Genomic DNA, 18,157 nt, shown 5'->3' with positions numbered 1-18,157 from the left:
ATGAGTATATTAATTAAATGAAGTTCCAAGTTAATGTGAAATATTTTTCATTACTGTTTTCCATGAGTGGAAAAAGCTGAAAGAAAATCGTGCATATTCCTGAGAAGATTGCCTATAAAACCAGGTATTACTGTAGCTATCCCAATGACGTCCTGATGGAATTGGCCAGGTGATACTTTTAGTAATGTATTTAAGTCTGTGTAGTACATCTGATCACAATGGAAAATGTTTAATAAATGAGAGATTTCTTGCATGTTATTTGAAATACATTTTTACATAAGTGTGTGAGGTATGGTATTTCAAGTCACACAGTGTTTAAATGCTTTTTATTTGAGAATTGCAAAATCTTCTCTCTGGCTCTTTCTGTCTGTATCCACACAAAATGGATACATCTAATGCTGAAGATGGCTTATTCTGAGCACAGTTTATATTGGATGACCATTTTCCTAGCAATCATAAAAAAAAAATTTGCAAACTCAGGTGTTTTTTGTTGCTCTCTGCAGTTTCAATTATAAACAAGTAATGACTATCCTAAAAATAAATTTATATATAATTATAGATTTTTATGTGAGGTACTGTATCAGATAATCTCATCTGCCATGGTGATAAGAGCCTTTAGCTTTTCACAGAAAATTATTTTTTTCTATTTATAGGTTTGGAATGAAAATAACATTTTTGGTTATAATGCAAGTTAAAATGTTTCTTTGTTTTCACTAGAGAGAATCTGATCAGAAATTTGATTTGGGAAATGACAACATGTCAATCAACTCATTGCCAAAACGTGAGGATTTAAAAAAAGAATTAAGTCAAAAAGCAGCATAGCTTCTCTTAGTGGACATTAGTTACTAGTTAAATCTCAGTAGAGTTGCTGTTCATTGGCCGGAGAGATGAAAGCTAAAAGACAGCTACTAATGCTAGTTCCATGTGAGAAATAATTTTACTTATGAGAGATTGGATATGACATGTTTAGCCTGCATTGATTTTCATGGCTGTGAAGAGCCCTTAGTCTTAGTCAACAGTTGCAATATTAAACTGACTGACTGTAGCAGGGCTAACTGTGCTTGTGTCTGGGTAGGTTAAACTTAAACAGATTTTGAAGAAAATGCCAATTAGAAGTCAAAGGAATATCTGTAGCATCTGCTGTCAGCAAATCAATTGAAGATGACATTGTTTAAAGCTTTTTGATTTGTCAGACTTGGTTCTTCAGTTACTTTACATAAGTGGATGTGGTGAAAACTTGTTAATTCACTTGCTGAAGCTGCATCTTATGGTCATTTCCCGAGACATTTCACTTTCATATCAACTGACAAACATATAGTTTAATTAGATATACAGAGTAAGTTATTCAAGTGGCTGAACACAGCCTGAAAGGGAATTTACTTGGAGGTAGCAGATAATGGGTCAAAAATCTGTGCCTCCTTTCTGTAGTGTTAACAAGATGAAGCAAGGTTTCAGAAGGTAGATTTCATTCAGCCTTAGTTTGTTTGTGCTGGAGTCAGATATAAAGTTGCTCAAGAAGGTTGAGTAGCTGCTTGAAGTTTCTGAATATGACCTGTGGAACATCACTGATGGGACACTTTTTCTGACTAGATTTTGGGCAAAACACGATTCTTTTGACATGCTGAAAGTTCTAGAAAATCTAATATGATGGTAAAGCACCACTTAAAAATTTCTAGGCTGAGCTGGATTTTAGCTTTAGAAAGTAGCTCCTCTTGAGATTTGAGTGTGTGGAACAGCTGGTATTCAGGATTCTTGACAGGGGAGTGGGGTGGGAGTGAGGGGAACCAAAGTTAAAAAAAACCCACAACAACAAACCCCAAAAAAGGCAAACAACAAAACCTAATAACAAACCAAAACACTTTGTTTTGGTAATTGGACTGACAATGAAATCTTCTTCAGAAGAGTAAAACATGTGTATTGAAATCTTCCTTACAGGTAGGTGCCTTGCAGCCATGTAAATACACAGTGCTTTGGTGCAAATAGTTTTTGTAGTTTTTGCACCTCTGATGAGCAGCTCTTTCATCTGTCCACCTATGTGCTTATGCATTTCTTGTTCAGTGATGTTTTTTTGCTCATGAAAAAATGTTCCCAAGAACTGAATTGAATGAACTGCAGGATTTCTCAGTGTTAACTTGTTTATTTCACTACAAATGTCTTATATGGTGGAGTGCTAAAGAAGCTTAATCTCTTAAATGTTTCTAAAAATATAACTATAAATGAAACTCAGTCATATGTAGCACCTTAAGAAGGTGATTTAATCACTGCATCTATGGAAAAACTAGTTGCCAAAACTAAAAATTGGACAAATAAGTCTTATTTATTCAAAACATTAATTATAATTTTCTAAGGGCTCTAGTCAGTCCTGTACTGCGTCTTAAAGTCATCAGATGTCACCTTTCTAAAACTGACAATGTAGATTAGTAGAGAAGATACTGGATGAAATACTATTGTACCCTTTTTAAACAGTGGTCCACAGTTGTAATATTTTCTACTTTCTTGCTTCCATGGGAAGAGGCAAAAAAAAAAAGGAAAAATCCGTGTATGTGTTCTGGGTAAGACCCCGTGTGCTACTTGCTGTTCACAGGGTTTTCTTCCCATTTTTAGAACAGTCAGCAGCATTTTTTTTTCTTTTTTTAATGAGCATTGTACCCAGATCATTACTACTGTCTTAATTTTTTCTTTTTTTAGCACAGTGGTTAGCTTTTTTGGCAGTTGTGAGCAGAGGCAGAGGTAATCCTTTGTGTTTCTGGTTGCAGGCTCTATTGTGCCACACAGTTTTATAAAAGAATTTGCAAGCTTTAACTACACACCAGCCATAGATCTGTGGGGTCCTGCAAACCAGCCACCAGAAAACAGATGCATTCTTCTGCTTTCCCCCTCTGATTAAATCAGTTGCATCTACATAGTTTCAGCTGTGCAGAGCCAGGGGAAATGTGGTCAGAAACCGGGTGACTTCTGGCAAATTCCACTTTACTCCAGAAAAGGGATTTTGGAAACTTGACAGCAAATGCAAATGTGACCTGAGTTCTGCTGGTTGCTTTGGATTTGTAAGAGGAATGTGTGTGAATGAGAATTTGTGTATGGAAATGATCTTTACAATCATATGTGCAAACCAGAAAAGACAATAGAGTAAAATTTTGCAAGAGGGGGGCATTAATGTCTTCCCCCCTCCCCCCTTTTCCACCTTTTTCCCCCTTCTAGTAGAAGTTGTCATAGAAAGGGACAGCTGGAAATGTGACAGTGTTTGTATCTCAACTGAAGTTGCAACTCTGTAGTTTTAAATTTTATTTTACTTTTCTTTCTTCAAGGCAGTCTGTAAACTTTCTTAGTGGTTTGTATGGTATTATTTCCACAGATCTGACCAGAACGGTTGGAAAAATGTTATATTCTTTATTTCTCTTCTATCATTATTTGGCCATAAGTCAAAGGGGAACTTAACAGTAGCTGATCGTAAAGCCATCAGTGTTGTCAGATTTGATGACAGCCCTGTAAACCTGTTTTTTTAACATTTTGATTTCAATGTTCAAAAGTCATTACAAAGAGCTTGAAACTAAGCTTACTGTCAGTGCATTTCCCCATCTTTCATTGTAGTCTTTAAGGATGGCTCCTTTTGTGACTGTAGTTTCGTGGCTAAAATATGATCCACTTCTTTTTGGCAGTATTTTCTAAAGCTTATTTCCCATCCTATGTCAAGGGTATATTTATTCAGAATGTTAATGAAAGTAACTAGCAGTCACTGGATTTATGCATTAGGCAAGTATTACTTTGAATTGTTACTGTATACTGTGTGACGCCACTACATTCTCCACCTCTACTGTCCTTTCTTTTTGTGTAGTTCTAGCCCAGTGGAAGCCTAAAACATCATTTTTGTTCCTGCAGTGATTGTATATGAATAATTAGAGCCTTTATGGTTAAATATATGGAATCTTACATTAACTGTAAAGTATTAGCTAGTGGTTACCTCATCTGGTCAGAAAGAATAGGTTGAAACACCTAAATGGACTTTTCAGGGGCATGCAGATTGGTTGACATTTGCTGTCATCTAAAAACTTTCAAAACCCCTGCCCCTGTAGGCTTAATGGGCAGTTTGAAATATAGCAAGAGACAATGCAGTAAGGTGGGGTTTTTTGGGCAACTGAGATAGGTGGGTGAGTAAAACAGGCATCTTATTAAAAAGGAAGTACAGGGGTGCTGCAACTTTAAAAAAAAAATCTAATTTTGTGCTGTTTCTTAATGTTCCGTGTATAGAATAAAACATTTTACACTTACCCTCCTCCCTTCAAGTAGTTGTAGTTCAGTGCTTACCTCATCCCTCACTTGAATTAACTTTAGATTTCTTGTTGCTTAGAGTTGGCTTAAAGGACTTCATAAGACTATGCAAAATAAAGTTTTAAATTGACATTACAAAGTACTCTTGCACAACTAAATCCAAACATCTGTTTTTTGAATCTGACAAAAGAAACCCAAACCCAACAAACAACTTCCATTGCTTGATTTTCTTTTCCTCCTAGCAGATTGAAAATGTAATAGCACTGGGATTATCTAGAGCCAGGGAATTGAGTTTCAGTGCATTAGAATATTGATTATATTCTGCACTGAATTATACTCTGCACTGTTGGCAATATTTATGAATTCACAAATCTAAACATTGTCAGGGTTTTAAATGAGTTGTTATAGTCAAATTTTAAAGGAGTAATTTGCCTTTACTGGTGTTTGCAAATACTCTTAATGCCTTGGTCTCTGTTTCTTTTATATATGGGAGGTAGGGGTAGTAGGCAAGACTTAACATTTTGGAAATAAGAAACACTGTGAAATAGAGCATTACAGAACAACAGAAAAAGGGATGTAAGCATGCTTAGTTAGGTTTGTTGAATATCCCTCTGTCTGAGCATTTGTTTGAGCATTCATAAATCACAGCTGTTTTCACAGAGACTTGTAGGAAGACCATGTATTGGGTGTATGCATTGAGAGAATTACACTTGGCTGGCATAAGCAAAATGCCTACACTGGTAACAATTGTTTAGGATTCCTATACTGGTCAATCAGTCAGAAATGCAGATGAGTTTTTAAAATAAGTTAGAGTAAATTCTTTAATATAAAAGTTACTTCGTTAGTATTTTACCCTGAAAGAGGGGAAATGGGCAACCACAATTAGGTCACATCACTGCTAAATATTTTTCTCCCCATCCATTTATTTATCAATTCTTAGAGATTAAATTGCTACAGATATGATGGAGGGAAAATTGCATCTTTTTATGTTTCTCCATATAGCTTTCTCTCTAGGTTTACATATATATAAATAATATTTACAATAAATATTATCTTAAAAAATATCATACTGTGAAAACATTGAGCCAGTAATGGATCATATTTGGAGATTACTTTGACCCTTCCATATTTGTATGGATAACTTTGAATTGTCACCTATCAGATAAACCTCAGTATTTTTTAAGAGCATTCAAAAATACTTTTGCAAACCTACCATTCAATAATGCAAACTGAAATAACTGTCTTTATCTCAAAAGATGACTGGAGGGTTTAACCAAGTTAGATACAGTGTCTGTATTGTTAGTGTTTTTATATGACAGCCTAAAGGCAAATTCACTCTTTGTACATACAATTTTTTACCACCCCCACCCCCCCCCCCCCCCCCATAATAAAGAGTCCTTTGAGCTCAACTCTTGACTTCTAGCAGAGTGGAAATTGCATATAAAATGCATGGCCTCTCAATTTTTTTTTTGTTCATTTTAACTTTTCCCTGCTTAATTGCTAAAGGTATCTCAGTGTCTCTCCCCCTAGAAGCTTGAGCTTAGTGAAGGCCGTTTTTTTTTCTCCCCATTCTTTCATGCAGGTCAGCACACAGAATATGAAGATGGGTGGGCTGCCTCGTACAACACCACCCACCCAGAAGCCACCAAGTCCACCGATGTCAGGAAAAGGAACTATTGGGTAAGTGCAGTTACCAAATCTATGAACGGTTTTGGTGAACAAGAGGAGGGAAAAAAGGAAGATTCTTTCTTTTTCTGTGGTGTGGGGTTTGTTTGGGTATTTTTGTTTGGTTTGGGGTTTGCTTTTTTGGTTTGTTTGTTTGTTTTAACCATTCACAAAGGTCAAGGGGTGTTATGTTCTCATTCCCTTACACTGATCTTGTCTCATGTATCAGTTACCATGTTTCTGTCAGAAGACAGCGGGCATCATTACTTTCCCAACAGGAACTTCTTTATCATTGCAGAACACTTACAACTACGTGCTTTAGAGTAAAAAATCAGTAACTGTGTGGCTTTGACAGATGGTGCTAAACAACTGGAAAATTAGTATATGGCACTGTTCATTAATTATTTATGCTGTGTGTGATGGAAGTGCTTTCCTGTTAAGTCTGTGAACTTAACTTTGACCTTAGGAAAATATGTTATAACTGGGATAAATTCAGTCTGTTGGTATGTTATTATGTATATACGTACAAACTGTGGTGTTTTATCTTAAAACAAGATATGGATTACTTTTAAAGCATGAATGGGATGTGCAACACAGAGTTTATTGTTAGGAAGCTTGAAGTACATGAAGAAATCCTCAATTGTTTTTTCTCATCCTGTGAAGTAGATACAGCAAACTTGCAGGAAAACATACTTTTTTTCATTAGCTCTTATTACTGATTAGTATGTAGCTGTTTTTTAAAGAATGAAAAATCTTTAAGTTTGTCTGTATTATTTTAATTTGCTTCTAATATGTGCTTGTCCTTGGGCAGGCGTCATTCTCCCTATCGTACATTGGAGCCGGTACGTCCTCCAGTGGTACCAAACGACTACGTGCCTAGCCCAACGCGCAATATGGCTCCCTCACAACAGAGCCCTGTTAGAACTGCTTCTGTGAATCAGAGGAATCGCACATACAGGTATTCAATGTAGTCCTGTACAGTGTGTGGTTAGTATTGTATAAGCACATAGACAATAAAAGCTGTGATAAATATCAAATCCATCTGCACCTTTACAGTGAAACCTGCTAATTTACAATATGGACTTGGAACATCATTTGGCATGAGGAGAATGCACTCTAATAAACCCAGAATAGTGAATCATTTTAAGATTGTTCACTTAATCCCCTAGTCACTTTAAATTTAGTGCTATCACTTAGTTACAGTACTTAGTTACTAAAATTGTGATGTTTTTCAAGTGGGTAGATAGTGATATTTTAAGAAATGCTTTCAGAACTGGGAAAAGACTTTGTACACAACTTGCTTTCTACATGTTGAAGGACTGCCCAGTATGTCTGTGGTCACATTTTTGTTTGAATGGTCTTTGATATTTATAGATTGAGTAGCTGAAAAAGAGCATTGTATTTTGAGGCTATTGGTAACAACATTCAGAGAATAAAGCTGAATTATGCTACCAAAGATTCTGGAGAAAGGTAGCTTTTTCTGTAGGATAATAAGTTCAGTGATGCGACAGGTCTAAATACTACCCCTTGAAATCTGTAAACATCATAAGCACTTGAGGATGGCAAAACAGATGGACTTAAGATATAAGAAAATCTGACTTTTACTTCATCTTGAAATTTCCATATTCTAGTAATCTCACGTGAAAGCACACAAATCAGGGTCTGAACAGTCTACATGTTTTATGAGTTACAGGAAAAAGGTCTGTCTTTGCTCAGTAGGGTTTAACAATATTGCAATGTTGTGCTATGGAACAAGGTTGCAAAAGTTTTTCATTTTTGGGCAAGTTTACTAACTGAAAAAACTGTCGTGTTGTAGTCAAAAGTGCAGAGAGTTTTAGAAAAACTAAGCTTTATATAGGTCTGTATCATCCTTGTTTCTTTTCTCGTTTTCCCTGTTACTTCTCTGAATTAGGAAGGTGCTATATGAGGGATCTTATGTTTCAGCATGCACAGCAGCATATTCATACCATGGGTTATTTTGGTTTCTTACAGCAGCAGTGGGAGTAGTGGAGGAAGCCATCCAAGTAGTAGGAGCAGCAGTCGAGAGAACAGTGGAAGTGGAAGTGTGGGTGTTCCAATTGCTGTTCCTACACCATCTCCTCCCAGTGTCTATCCAGGTAAGTGGAAACTTACTGTTCCTCTTTCTGACTTTGCATTAACCTTTATCATTTGCAAGTCTCCTAAACCCCAAGGAAAGTCTCAAAGTTCATTATCCAGAAACGTGTAAGCCTTGAAAATTGCTTGCTATTGAAAGTGTGAGTTTGAATCAAATAATATCTTTTCTGGTGGTGTCTGATGTGCTCCCATGCTTGTTTCATATATTCTATATATTAATTTGTTTATCCCTTTTTTTTTTTTTGCCTGGCTGCCTACATGTAACTAGGTAGGGCACAACTACTTTTTTAGTAGGCTGGGGGAAACTTCTCCCTTGTCCTTTTTGAGCAAATACATGTTTCTTTCAGTGGCTGTGCAGATACATAGAAGCATGTTTTTAGAAAATTAGATGAAGTGAGAGGCAGTCACAGAGTAAATCTTTAGTACATTAGTGCAAGCCTGAGTTGTCACAAAAAGATACTTGTTCAACGTAATTGCCACAGTCTTTCCAGAAATAGGAGGTGACATTAGTACTCTTCTTCCTTTGCTCAGTCCTTTAAGTGAAGTGCATAGTTGGTTTGCACCATAATCTGAGATACATGATGCTACTGAAACAAAGAACTGGACATATTTGGCTCTCCTCTTCTCTATATGAGGTAATTTATGCAAAGCTAAAGGCAGCCATGCTGCAGATAGAAGCATAAATAGCAAGGTGTGAAGGCATCTTTCAGAAGTGATGGCTTTCAGTGAGAAGTTCTGGGTTGTTCCCTTCAGACCTGTAAAGAAGTGGATTTGCTTGACCCTCATTTACCGTCTACATAGGAATGAGCCTTTTTTTAACAGCTCCATTTTTCTCTCATCTCCTCGTGCATTCTAAAATACTATGCATCTAATGAAGAGCTAACACTGGATAGTCAGCAGCTTTCTCTAATCCTTGCTAACATATCTCCTTATTAACTCCACCTCTTCCTCCTCTCTTCACGTAGCCCCTGCTGGCTCGGCTGGCACTGCTCCCCTTCCTGCTACCTCTGCTCCTGCCCCCACTCCTCCTGCTCCTGCCCCTTCCTCTGCTGCCCCAGATGCTGCTGCTGCTGCTGCAGGAGCTCAGCCCCTTGCTGATGGCTTCACCTCTCCAACTCCCCCTGCTGTTTCTTCCACACCCTCTACAGGTGAGTGTGTGCTCAGCTGGTGGGCAGAGGAACCCAGATGTGATCACGATCCAAGGCTTTTTCAAAGTTACTTCAGAAGCAGTGACCTTTTTTAAATTATGTTTTAAAATATAACCAGAAAATATCTGCTAATAACCAGCTATAAGGTAATGGCTACAGCAGACAATTCAAGATGTGCTAGTTTTATAAAGAGCAATAATTTTTAATTCTATTATTTTTACATGTATATAATTAATTATTATAATTTGATTACAGTTTGGATACTGAGACTCTCATAGAATAATTATGGTGGGGGAATCAGCACTGATAGTTTGGGTCTGATCTCTTTCAGTGATCGAATAAAAAAAAGTGCATCTAGCAAAGTATAATTTGTATGACTTGTCTCTTCAGTGCTTTCAAATGACAGGTATTCCTTCAATGAACTGATTAAAAAAGCCAATTTTTTTTGTGTTCAGTGTCAGGTAGAATACAATTTTTTTATTATGCAGAATAGTGCTAAAGCATTTTGTTTTAATACATGGTATGTTGGGTGTATATTGCAAATTGCTTTTTTTAGTGCTTATGAAATTACCCTACGCTTTTTCATTTTCTCATATGCTGAAGTTGCAGCATAACCATAAGACTGTTCTATATCAGGTTTTGAACAGGGAGTTACACCTGCATTTTAAAGATCTCCTTTAGACAGTGAAATTCGTACAGAGCTACCTACGACCTTTGTTATGTTGTTATGGTGGAGGCTGATCACAATGGTCTGAATAGGTTTGTGTATTTATTACTGTTGGTGTCTCTTAGAATTTCACCAGGTGCCAGAAGCATTCCTGAAGTCCTATTTAGTTTAAGGTGCTGTGACACATATAAAATGGGAATATACTTATGCTAGAATCCATGACTCTGACTAGAAGCTTCCAGACTGTAATGAATTTTGGTATTAGAAGATGATCCTGTTGTCTAAACTACTTCCATGATTAGATGATGAGCTGTGTCATGTGGGCCCTCAGTCAGTTTTCCATTTTTGATGCACTGTCAGTATTCTACTTAAGCCATAATGCTTCTGTATTTTTAATAAATCAAAGTCGAGCAGAGATTAATGTTTTAATGGCTATAAATTCACATTCACAATCTGTAAGAGAAATTTCAGGTTACTTACTATTTCTAAGATCTTTTCTTGCCCTGTGCTATTAGTGAGGGTGCTTGCATGGCTCCTCTGAAAAAAGTTTTTGAAGAGACTGGATAGTTTACCATCTATGAAGTTGTAGGTTTTGGTTCTTAAGGATTTCTTATGCATCTTTTTTCTGTCCTCGCTTCATTCTAATCACCACCAATTTCTACCAGTGCATTAAGAAACAGGGAGACAGGCACACTGGAAAGATGTATTAGGAAAAATGTGAAAAAGATACATATATATCTTTTATATATATATATATATATACACACACACACACATATTAGGAGGATTCCTTTGTAGTAACACCTCCGTCTGTGAAAAGGGCATTTTTTGGGATGTATCCATACAAAGCAGGAGGAATATGGATTTTTGCATTTGCTCTTAGGAGCAAGTAACATTTTATTTACTGACCTAGTGTGAAGCTTTGCAAAGGAATCCAAGCAGAATGGAGAAAACAGTGCAGGTTTTTTAAAAAACGCCCATTTCTTTGTTCTGCTGCCCTGTTTACTCCCCTCCATGTAATTCTCCTCAGCCACAGTGACCACCCCTTCTCCCCTTGTTTCCTTGCATTTCTTCAGAAATTTATTTCTAGCACAAGTGGTGGAGGCAGAATAGTTAAGGAGGGTAATAACCCATATGGCTATAATAAATCCAGTTTATTATATACAGCATATAAGGAAAAGAACTTTATTTGAGCACAGAAGAGAGCTTAGTGGTCTTGCTTAGAATCAGGATCAATTATTTTGATACAGGAAGTGATTGAAACCAAGAGCAAGTTTTTAAGGAGTTGTTTCAATTGACAGCTCCCTGAAGGAAAGGGGCTTTGAGTATGATTTAATTTATTTCCTTCTTCAAGGAGTTCCTAACATTCTCTTCTCCCCAGATGGCTCTCTGCATGTTTCCTGAATAGCAGTAGCGTAGTTAGTATTGTGTTTTTCGGTTGCAGAAGGTAACAGCTTTGAATCTTGGAAATGGCGTACAGTTAGTTTGTATGTATATGGTGTTTAATTGCTGAACTGTGAAGTGTAACTTTTTTGCAGGTTTATAAATAACTAAATTTGCAAGAAGCTGTTGCATTGCATAGAATGGATAACTGGGAATTATTTTCTTTCATATTGAAGCTTTGTAGCTTAGACAGCTCTGTATTTGGATTTTGTGAGCAGTGCTGATTAGAGGCAGTAGGGAGAGCTGTTTTTTGTGTTTCTATTGAGATATCCAGTGTCCTGACAGCCTTGCAGTTCAACTGTCTGACAGCTCCTAGGATGCAGATGTCTTTAAAAAGACCCCAAAACCTTTCCAAGCCTTTGAATCTTGAATGCGAATATAAAACAGGCAGTCATCATTCCTCTCTTTGCTAATACATTTCTCTTTCTAACCTAGGTCACCCAGTTCAGTTCTACAGCATGAACAGGCCTGCATCTCGACACACACCCCCAACAATAGGGGGATCTTTGCCATATCGGCGTCCTCCTTCGATCACATCACAGACAAGCCTTCAGAACCAGATGAATGGAGGGCCATTTTATAACCAGAATCCAAGTAAGAAAGTTTTTCTGCTCTGTTGGAATTCAGCACAGAGGTGAATGGAGAGGCCTTCGGGTCTCTGAAATCTTATGTTCTGTTGCCCCTGCGGATCTTGCAGTTAGTCTCGGGTGACTTCCAGTACATTGCGGGTAGCCATGCCAGAGCTGCAGTCAAAGTACAGAGTGTTCAGCTCCCATTATGCCAAGCAGTTTAAAACAATACTGGCTTTGTTGCCAAATAAATTACTTTTGATCTCACAGTCACTATCAGAGAAGCTTAATTCCTTTACTACACCATGTGTCATGTATCTGCTTTGTTGGATGGATGGGTATTTGACATTGCACCAGAACACTGATACTTCATTAATCAGTCTTTATCTTGTATGCTTTTTCCTTCTGATTAATGGTCAGTTCAAGAAATTGCATTTGTTATACAAGGGTAAGCATTAGACACCTTGGAGTCGTCATGGTGTTTGGTATGGGATACAAAGGTGCTGTGTTATCTGTTAAGTCTACAGGTGATGTTATTTTAATAGACAACCTGTCTTAAAAAGCAGGATGAGATATTAACAAGGAATGGCGTGTCTGTGTGACAGGCATAACACAGTTGCTTTTTATCTAAGCAGTCCTTTTCCTGTGCTTCTGAAGTGACATGAAGGTTTCAATAACAGAGTAAGGGAGACTTTCTTTTTTAATGAAGCTGCTGTGAAAGATGCAGGAAACATGCTGAAGGTTCCTTGTTAAGAAATCAGCCATTACCAGCAGGATTGTATGTTGACTTGAAAGTACCACTGTGCATTAAGTACCACAGTGCATTTATGTTTTGTGGTGGTGGTTTTTACTGGTTTGGTTTGGTTTTGTGTGTGTGTGTTTATTTGGGGTGTTGTTTGTTTGGTTTGGTTTTGTGTTGTTTTTTTTTTTTCCCTTTGTTTAGGTTTGCTTTTTTTAATTGAGCACTGAATTTAGAATTAGGTCAAATGCTGCAATCTGCATTTAAAAGATTTGATCAGGTTCAAATGTTACTGCTTGTGAATTATCCTGCCATGCTTGTGCATAACATGAGAAGGAAATGGATCGTCCTGTTGGGGACAGAGGAATGGAGGAGGATATATAACTAAATTGCAGCCCAGTTGCCTGAAATACATGGTGGTGTTAATCACGTTATGTGCATATTGAAGGCAGTAGGGGAACAGGCAAGAAAGAATGGGTAATAGCAATAAAAGAAACTTTCAGGATTACCTTAGCAGTAAAGAGGATTTTTAGCATATCCAGAGAGTTTCTGACAACTGCTGTGCATTTCTGCTTTAGCAAAGGGATAGTTCTCTTCAAGCCACCATTGCATTGTTAATAGGTAATCACAGAAGATGCCAGATAGACTTTAAATAGGTTACAGAACCGCAGTGCAGTCTGCATACTGAATTGTGGCTAAGAAGATAATGATTATTGTGATTAGTCACTTGAGCAGTAAATCACAAACGTAATACTTAAATTATAGTGGCATACTTGATACAACAAATAAGCAGTTGTAGTAACAGACTTTTTATATATATGTATATTTCTGGCAGAATACAGAATTTATTAGTTTTGCAGTTATGACTGTTAGTAAATCCAAGTTTTTTTGGCCTTTACCTTGAAAGGAGAGGATGCTTGAGCATCTGTAATTGATGAGACCCTAAGAACAGGAGGACTGTTTAGTCTGTAAAGAGCAGGGTTAGTAGTTACAGGACAGGGGCCACAATTGCTTCTCAGCATTCCTGAAGAGAGGGAGAAAACACAAACTTAAGAGATTAAAAAGAGACCTTGCAACAGGCCGAGGAGTGTGCCAGCTGTGGCTTGTGTTCTGCAGGCTGGTTTTTCCACCTCCATTTAGTATGTTTTTAGTATGTTGGCATAGCCATTTTTGTTTATTCGTTTCACAGGAAGATGAAAGATCCTTTCCTTGTCTCACTCTTTTGAAGGCCAGTTCTAAGATAACATAATTTCCCTACTTCATGGTGAGACCTTTTTAACAACTGAAAAGAAAATATTAAGAAATGCAAACCCTAAATGGTCTCAGCATATGTCTGCCCAAAGCTGCTCTTGCCAGCCATGCCACCTAAAAAGTGTTTTAACTTCTCAGCCTTAGATACCAGTGTCGAAGCAGTGTGCGGAGTTCAGCACAGGCTGAAAACCCTGTAGGAGAATCTGGGCGAGTACCAAGATGGTGGTTTGCACTATACACTGTGTAGCTGAATTCTTATCAGTCTGAAGCAGTCTAGTAGAAGGTGCTTTTGCCTATTTCTGAATTAATATACAGCAACTGTGTTGATTAAACTCTTAATCTACCAATGGTCTACATGGAAAGAAGCTGGGAGGGAGCATTTAAGCTGGTGTTCATATTGTCTTTTGAGGCAGCAGAGGTACAGTAAAGTTCTTTTGATGCCCCTTATAAACAAAGTCATTGTTAATAAAATATTTATCATATTGGCTCCTAAATATCAAAACTAGATTAGAGTCACTATATGTCATATAGTATAATATATATGCTATGTATATATGTATATATCATATAGTATGATATATATATAAAATAGGATAGTCCCTGCACTGTGCATAGGCGGAAGCACAAATCAAATGAATAAACAAAGAATGATGTCAGCTAGCATTAGCATCAGCATTTTGATTAAACTGCATAACCCAAACTAAAATTTTTTTTTCATAGTTGCTTGGAATGCTTGTCTAGAGTGATTTATTTTCTATGTGGAAAGCCTCTTTATTTCTTTCAAAGGAATAGCACATGAACGAAGTACGCTGAAGGGACCCAGGAAATACTAGTCTCGTGTGATAGATATGAAATTGTGTGAATCCACATGATGATGAATAGAGGAAACATTTTGAAACTGAGCATTTTTATAGCATGTGTAATTAAAAAGGTAGGGACTTCAGAGCTGCACAAGGATGCTGAAATCATGAATATTACTGCATTTCAGTAGGATTTCAAATTCAAGTTCCCTTTTCCTTCATTGAAAAAATGTAAGACCAATTTTTTCCTAGCTACTGTGATTGCACTTGAAAGAATAAATACCCTCAGAGGTCACATCACTCAATTTAGAGAAGCTGTAATTAGAAATCTATTTCAGTTTTTCTCAAGAAATACCAATTAAATGGTGAGATAATGGAGCTTGCTTTATATGGAAGTACAGGGGTATTTTACAACAAAAAGGATGGTTGCTCCGTTGGGTTTGATTTTTGTTTGGGATGTGTAGTTATGAAAGAAATGTGAATGTGAGTGACAGAAGAAATTCAAAGCACTTCAGATAATAGTTCTACTGAAATACAGGAAGCCAACAGAAGAAATTTTGAGACATTAATTTTAAATGCCCTGGAGCTTTTCTCATTTGTTGTGATGGCATGAATTAATTTTGAAAAATACTACATCATACCTGGCAGTTTTCTTACTGGCTCTGGGATGAGTCTGAAATTTAATTTTCTGCAGGCTAAAGAAATGTGCTGGTACCTGAAGTGTACACCATTTTCCTCTCAGTCTTTTGGACGTGACTAAATGTTTTGTGTGCCGCTACTAACAAATTGTTTAGTTGTGCTTTTCCTGAGGTGTGCCTTCTAAACAGTAATCTTGTAACTTGCTTAAAGGACATTACTGTTACTTTAGCAAAGTGATACTAAACCTACATAAAACTAGGTAACTACTTTTTTACCTGAACTAGAAAATTGAAACTTTCATTCCTGGGTTAAACCACAGTTCCGTATTGTAACATTGCAACTGGCTGAATGTATCTTAAGTGTGAATTCTCATGTATTGTACCAGGGCCATTCGGAGTTCAGTGCAGTGGGCTGTTTTGCCTAAAATAACTACTGCATTCGATTGGGTTTTCGGCCTACTTTTTGGTGTAAAGTTGTTATATTAATTTTCATTACTAAGGATTGGTTGATGCCGCTACAGAAGTCATCTCTAAAAATATCAGTTTGATCTGAAAGGTGGAGGATTACAGGGAAAGAATCCTCTTGATAGATTTGTTACTTAGGTCTGTTCATGAAGTGCTGTGTTGCTGTAGCAATAAGCTTCAACTTAAGAGAATGGTTCAGCATGGATTCTTAATCTTATGGAAAAGAGCTGCTTGGAAATTTTAAAAACAAGAGACATCTCCTTGAAGTAAGGTTTAGGAATACCCTTAAACCACCTGAGCCATTTCGCTTTGAATGTCAGCCTTTATATGTGAGTCTGGCAGACTGCTACACTGTCTGAGTGGTGATGACATCTACTTTCCTGTTTGCTGCTTTGTTGTGTTTCTAACTGAATGCTTCTCTCTTTTTAATTTCTGTGGCAGCATCCCTTGCTCCTCCTCCCCCCTCCATCCTACAGGTAACTCCACAGTTACCACTAATGGGATTTGTGGCCAGAGTTCAAGAAAACAGTAAGTTTGCTGCTTCCTTGTGCTATGATTTATTACTGGACTTGACTTCTGTTTTGAGTGGATGAAGGATTTGTCTGTATATAGCCAGAATTCTGATTGCTCTACTGCCTCTGCAAGTTCATCTAAAATTTGAAGGGAAGGAAAAGGAAATAATTTTTTTGGAGAAACCTGATCCTTCCTTTTCTGAATTTTATTGTTTCTGGTGTATTTCCACAAGTTCTAACTATTGGTCCCAGTGCAACTACTTGGGATAGAGGGTATTTCTTCAACCTGCTACCATGGTTCTAGAGACATTTTCATGGTTATACTACTGTTTATTTTCAGTTTCAGATACTCCTCCCCCACCACCGCCTGTGGATGAGCCAGTGTTTGATGAATCTCCACCTCCACCACCACCTCCAGAGGATTATGAGGAGGAGGAAGCAGCAGTGGTGGAGTACAGTGATCCATATGCTGAGGAGGACCCTCCTTGGGCACCGAGGACCTACTTAGAAAAGGGTATGTTTAGAGCTAGTAGAGATGATAGTATCATGTTTGCAACAATAATTTCGCATAACCACCTGCCATCCTGCTTTGGACATGGAGTCTGCCTAAATACCTTTGTAGTATTGTGGTGAAGGTGCTCCTCCAAATGGTAATTTAAAGAACAGAAGTTAAGCTACTCTGCTAAGTCTGACTGACTCTTTCACCCCTTTCTCCACAAAAGAAAGATACTGAATAGCTGGCTAATTACGTATTTTTTAAATGCTCTGTCATCTATTTAAGACTCACCTTTCAGTAATCTGCTTAATCCTGATAATCAAATTCGTATGAGGTCAAAAATGAATGAATCGGTGCTGCAGTTGCACTTGGAACTATGAGTATATGTGTGTATCTGGAGAGTTGCTGCAGTGTGTGTTTAGGGCTCTGTGAGATGCAGTGCTGCATCAGTGTGGGGCTGTGCTAAGCTAAAAAGTGCTGGGTGTGCATAGGACTGAGGTATTGCTGCAGGGCTGCATCTAGATGTCTTCCAGTTTGAAGCAGGTGTGTGGGAACATGCTGGAGTAAAACTCAGGTAAAATAAACTGAATAGGTAAATGGCTTAGGGGTGCTTGAATATGAAAAAATCTACAGCCTGGTGTTCTCCTGTGAAACAGGGTCATGTACCTCTTAGGAAAAGGTGGTAGAAAATCTGATATTGCAAAGCAACTAGGTGTCTCAGTGGAGTGACTGTTAAAAACATTCAGTTTGCATAAGGAAAAATAATTCAAGAATGCCAGTGCAGGACTTGACGGGAGGGAGGGGAAAAAGAGATGGAAGAGGTGCTTTCTGTCAACTCCAGCCCAAAGGAAATATTACTATTCCTGAGGGAGATGGAGAAATACGTGGAAGGTTTTTTGTTATTCTCCCACCCTCTGTTTAGCTGGTGTGTTTAGTGCAGGGAGTACCCAAGCTCGGCTGAGAACAAGCTGAGACCATTTGTGAGACGCTTTATCTGTTGACCTCTCCACACCCTTGATTGAAAGCAAGTGTCACTATCTCTGTTATGTTTCTGTTATTCCCGCTATCTGGCCCTTAGCAAATCCTCAGTGGCATTTCAGCTAGGAGCAAAACAGAAAAAAGAGGACCCTGATGTGCATTTGTTGTTTATAGCAAATAATGCAAAGGGGGGTGTTTGTGTGTGTGTCTGTGTGGAAGAGAGGCCACAAAATCATGTGGCATGTGGCCTGGGAAAAACAGCTTTCTGTTTGAAGAAATAATGACATGGGATAGCAAACTGTAATGGGAGTCTTTAAGGATAAGCTGGAGACAGGCTTTTAGTCAAAACAGATTTCTGCAGAAAAGCATAAGTATAGGAAACCAGACTTTCTGTCATATTTT

At 37.7% G+C, this 18,157-nt stretch overlaps 1 protein-coding gene across 18 annotated transcripts in view; it reads left to right on the top strand.

Annotated features, from left to right (window-relative positions):
* ABI2 (abl interactor 2) overlaps positions 1–18,157 on the top strand; it is a 70,141-nt gene that overhangs the window by 45,079 nt on the left and 6,905 nt on the right. For 3 of the 18 annotated variants that reach the window (XM_057411725.1, XM_057411719.1, XM_057411716.1), the window contains 7 exons: positions 5,852–5,949; positions 6,746–6,892; positions 7,927–8,051; positions 9,015–9,197; positions 11,743–11,901; positions 16,211–16,297; positions 16,622–16,795. In XM_057411725.1, coding sequence (XP_057267708.1) covers positions 5,852–5,949; positions 6,746–6,892; positions 7,927–8,051; positions 9,015–9,197; positions 11,743–11,901; positions 16,211–16,297; positions 16,622–16,795 — 973 coding nt within the window. The remainder of the gene's footprint in view (positions 1–5,851; positions 5,950–6,745; positions 6,893–7,926; positions 8,052–9,014; positions 9,198–11,742; positions 11,902–16,210; positions 16,298–16,621; positions 16,796–18,157) is intronic. The other 15 variants (XM_057411734.1, XM_057411722.1, XM_057411720.1 and 12 more) reach the window with 7 other exon arrangements.

This window comes from Pezoporus wallicus, unplaced genomic scaffold (genome assembly GCF_028554395.1).
Source record: "Pezoporus wallicus isolate ANWC-B61680 ecotype Strahan unplaced genomic scaffold, APGP_CSIRO_Pwel_v1 contig_6732, whole genome shotgun sequence".
Lineage (NCBI taxonomy): Eukaryota > Metazoa > Chordata > Aves > Psittaciformes > Psittacidae > Pezoporus > Pezoporus wallicus.
The sequence above is the reverse complement of the archived record's forward strand: the minus strand, read 5'-3'. Positions and strand labels throughout refer to the sequence as shown.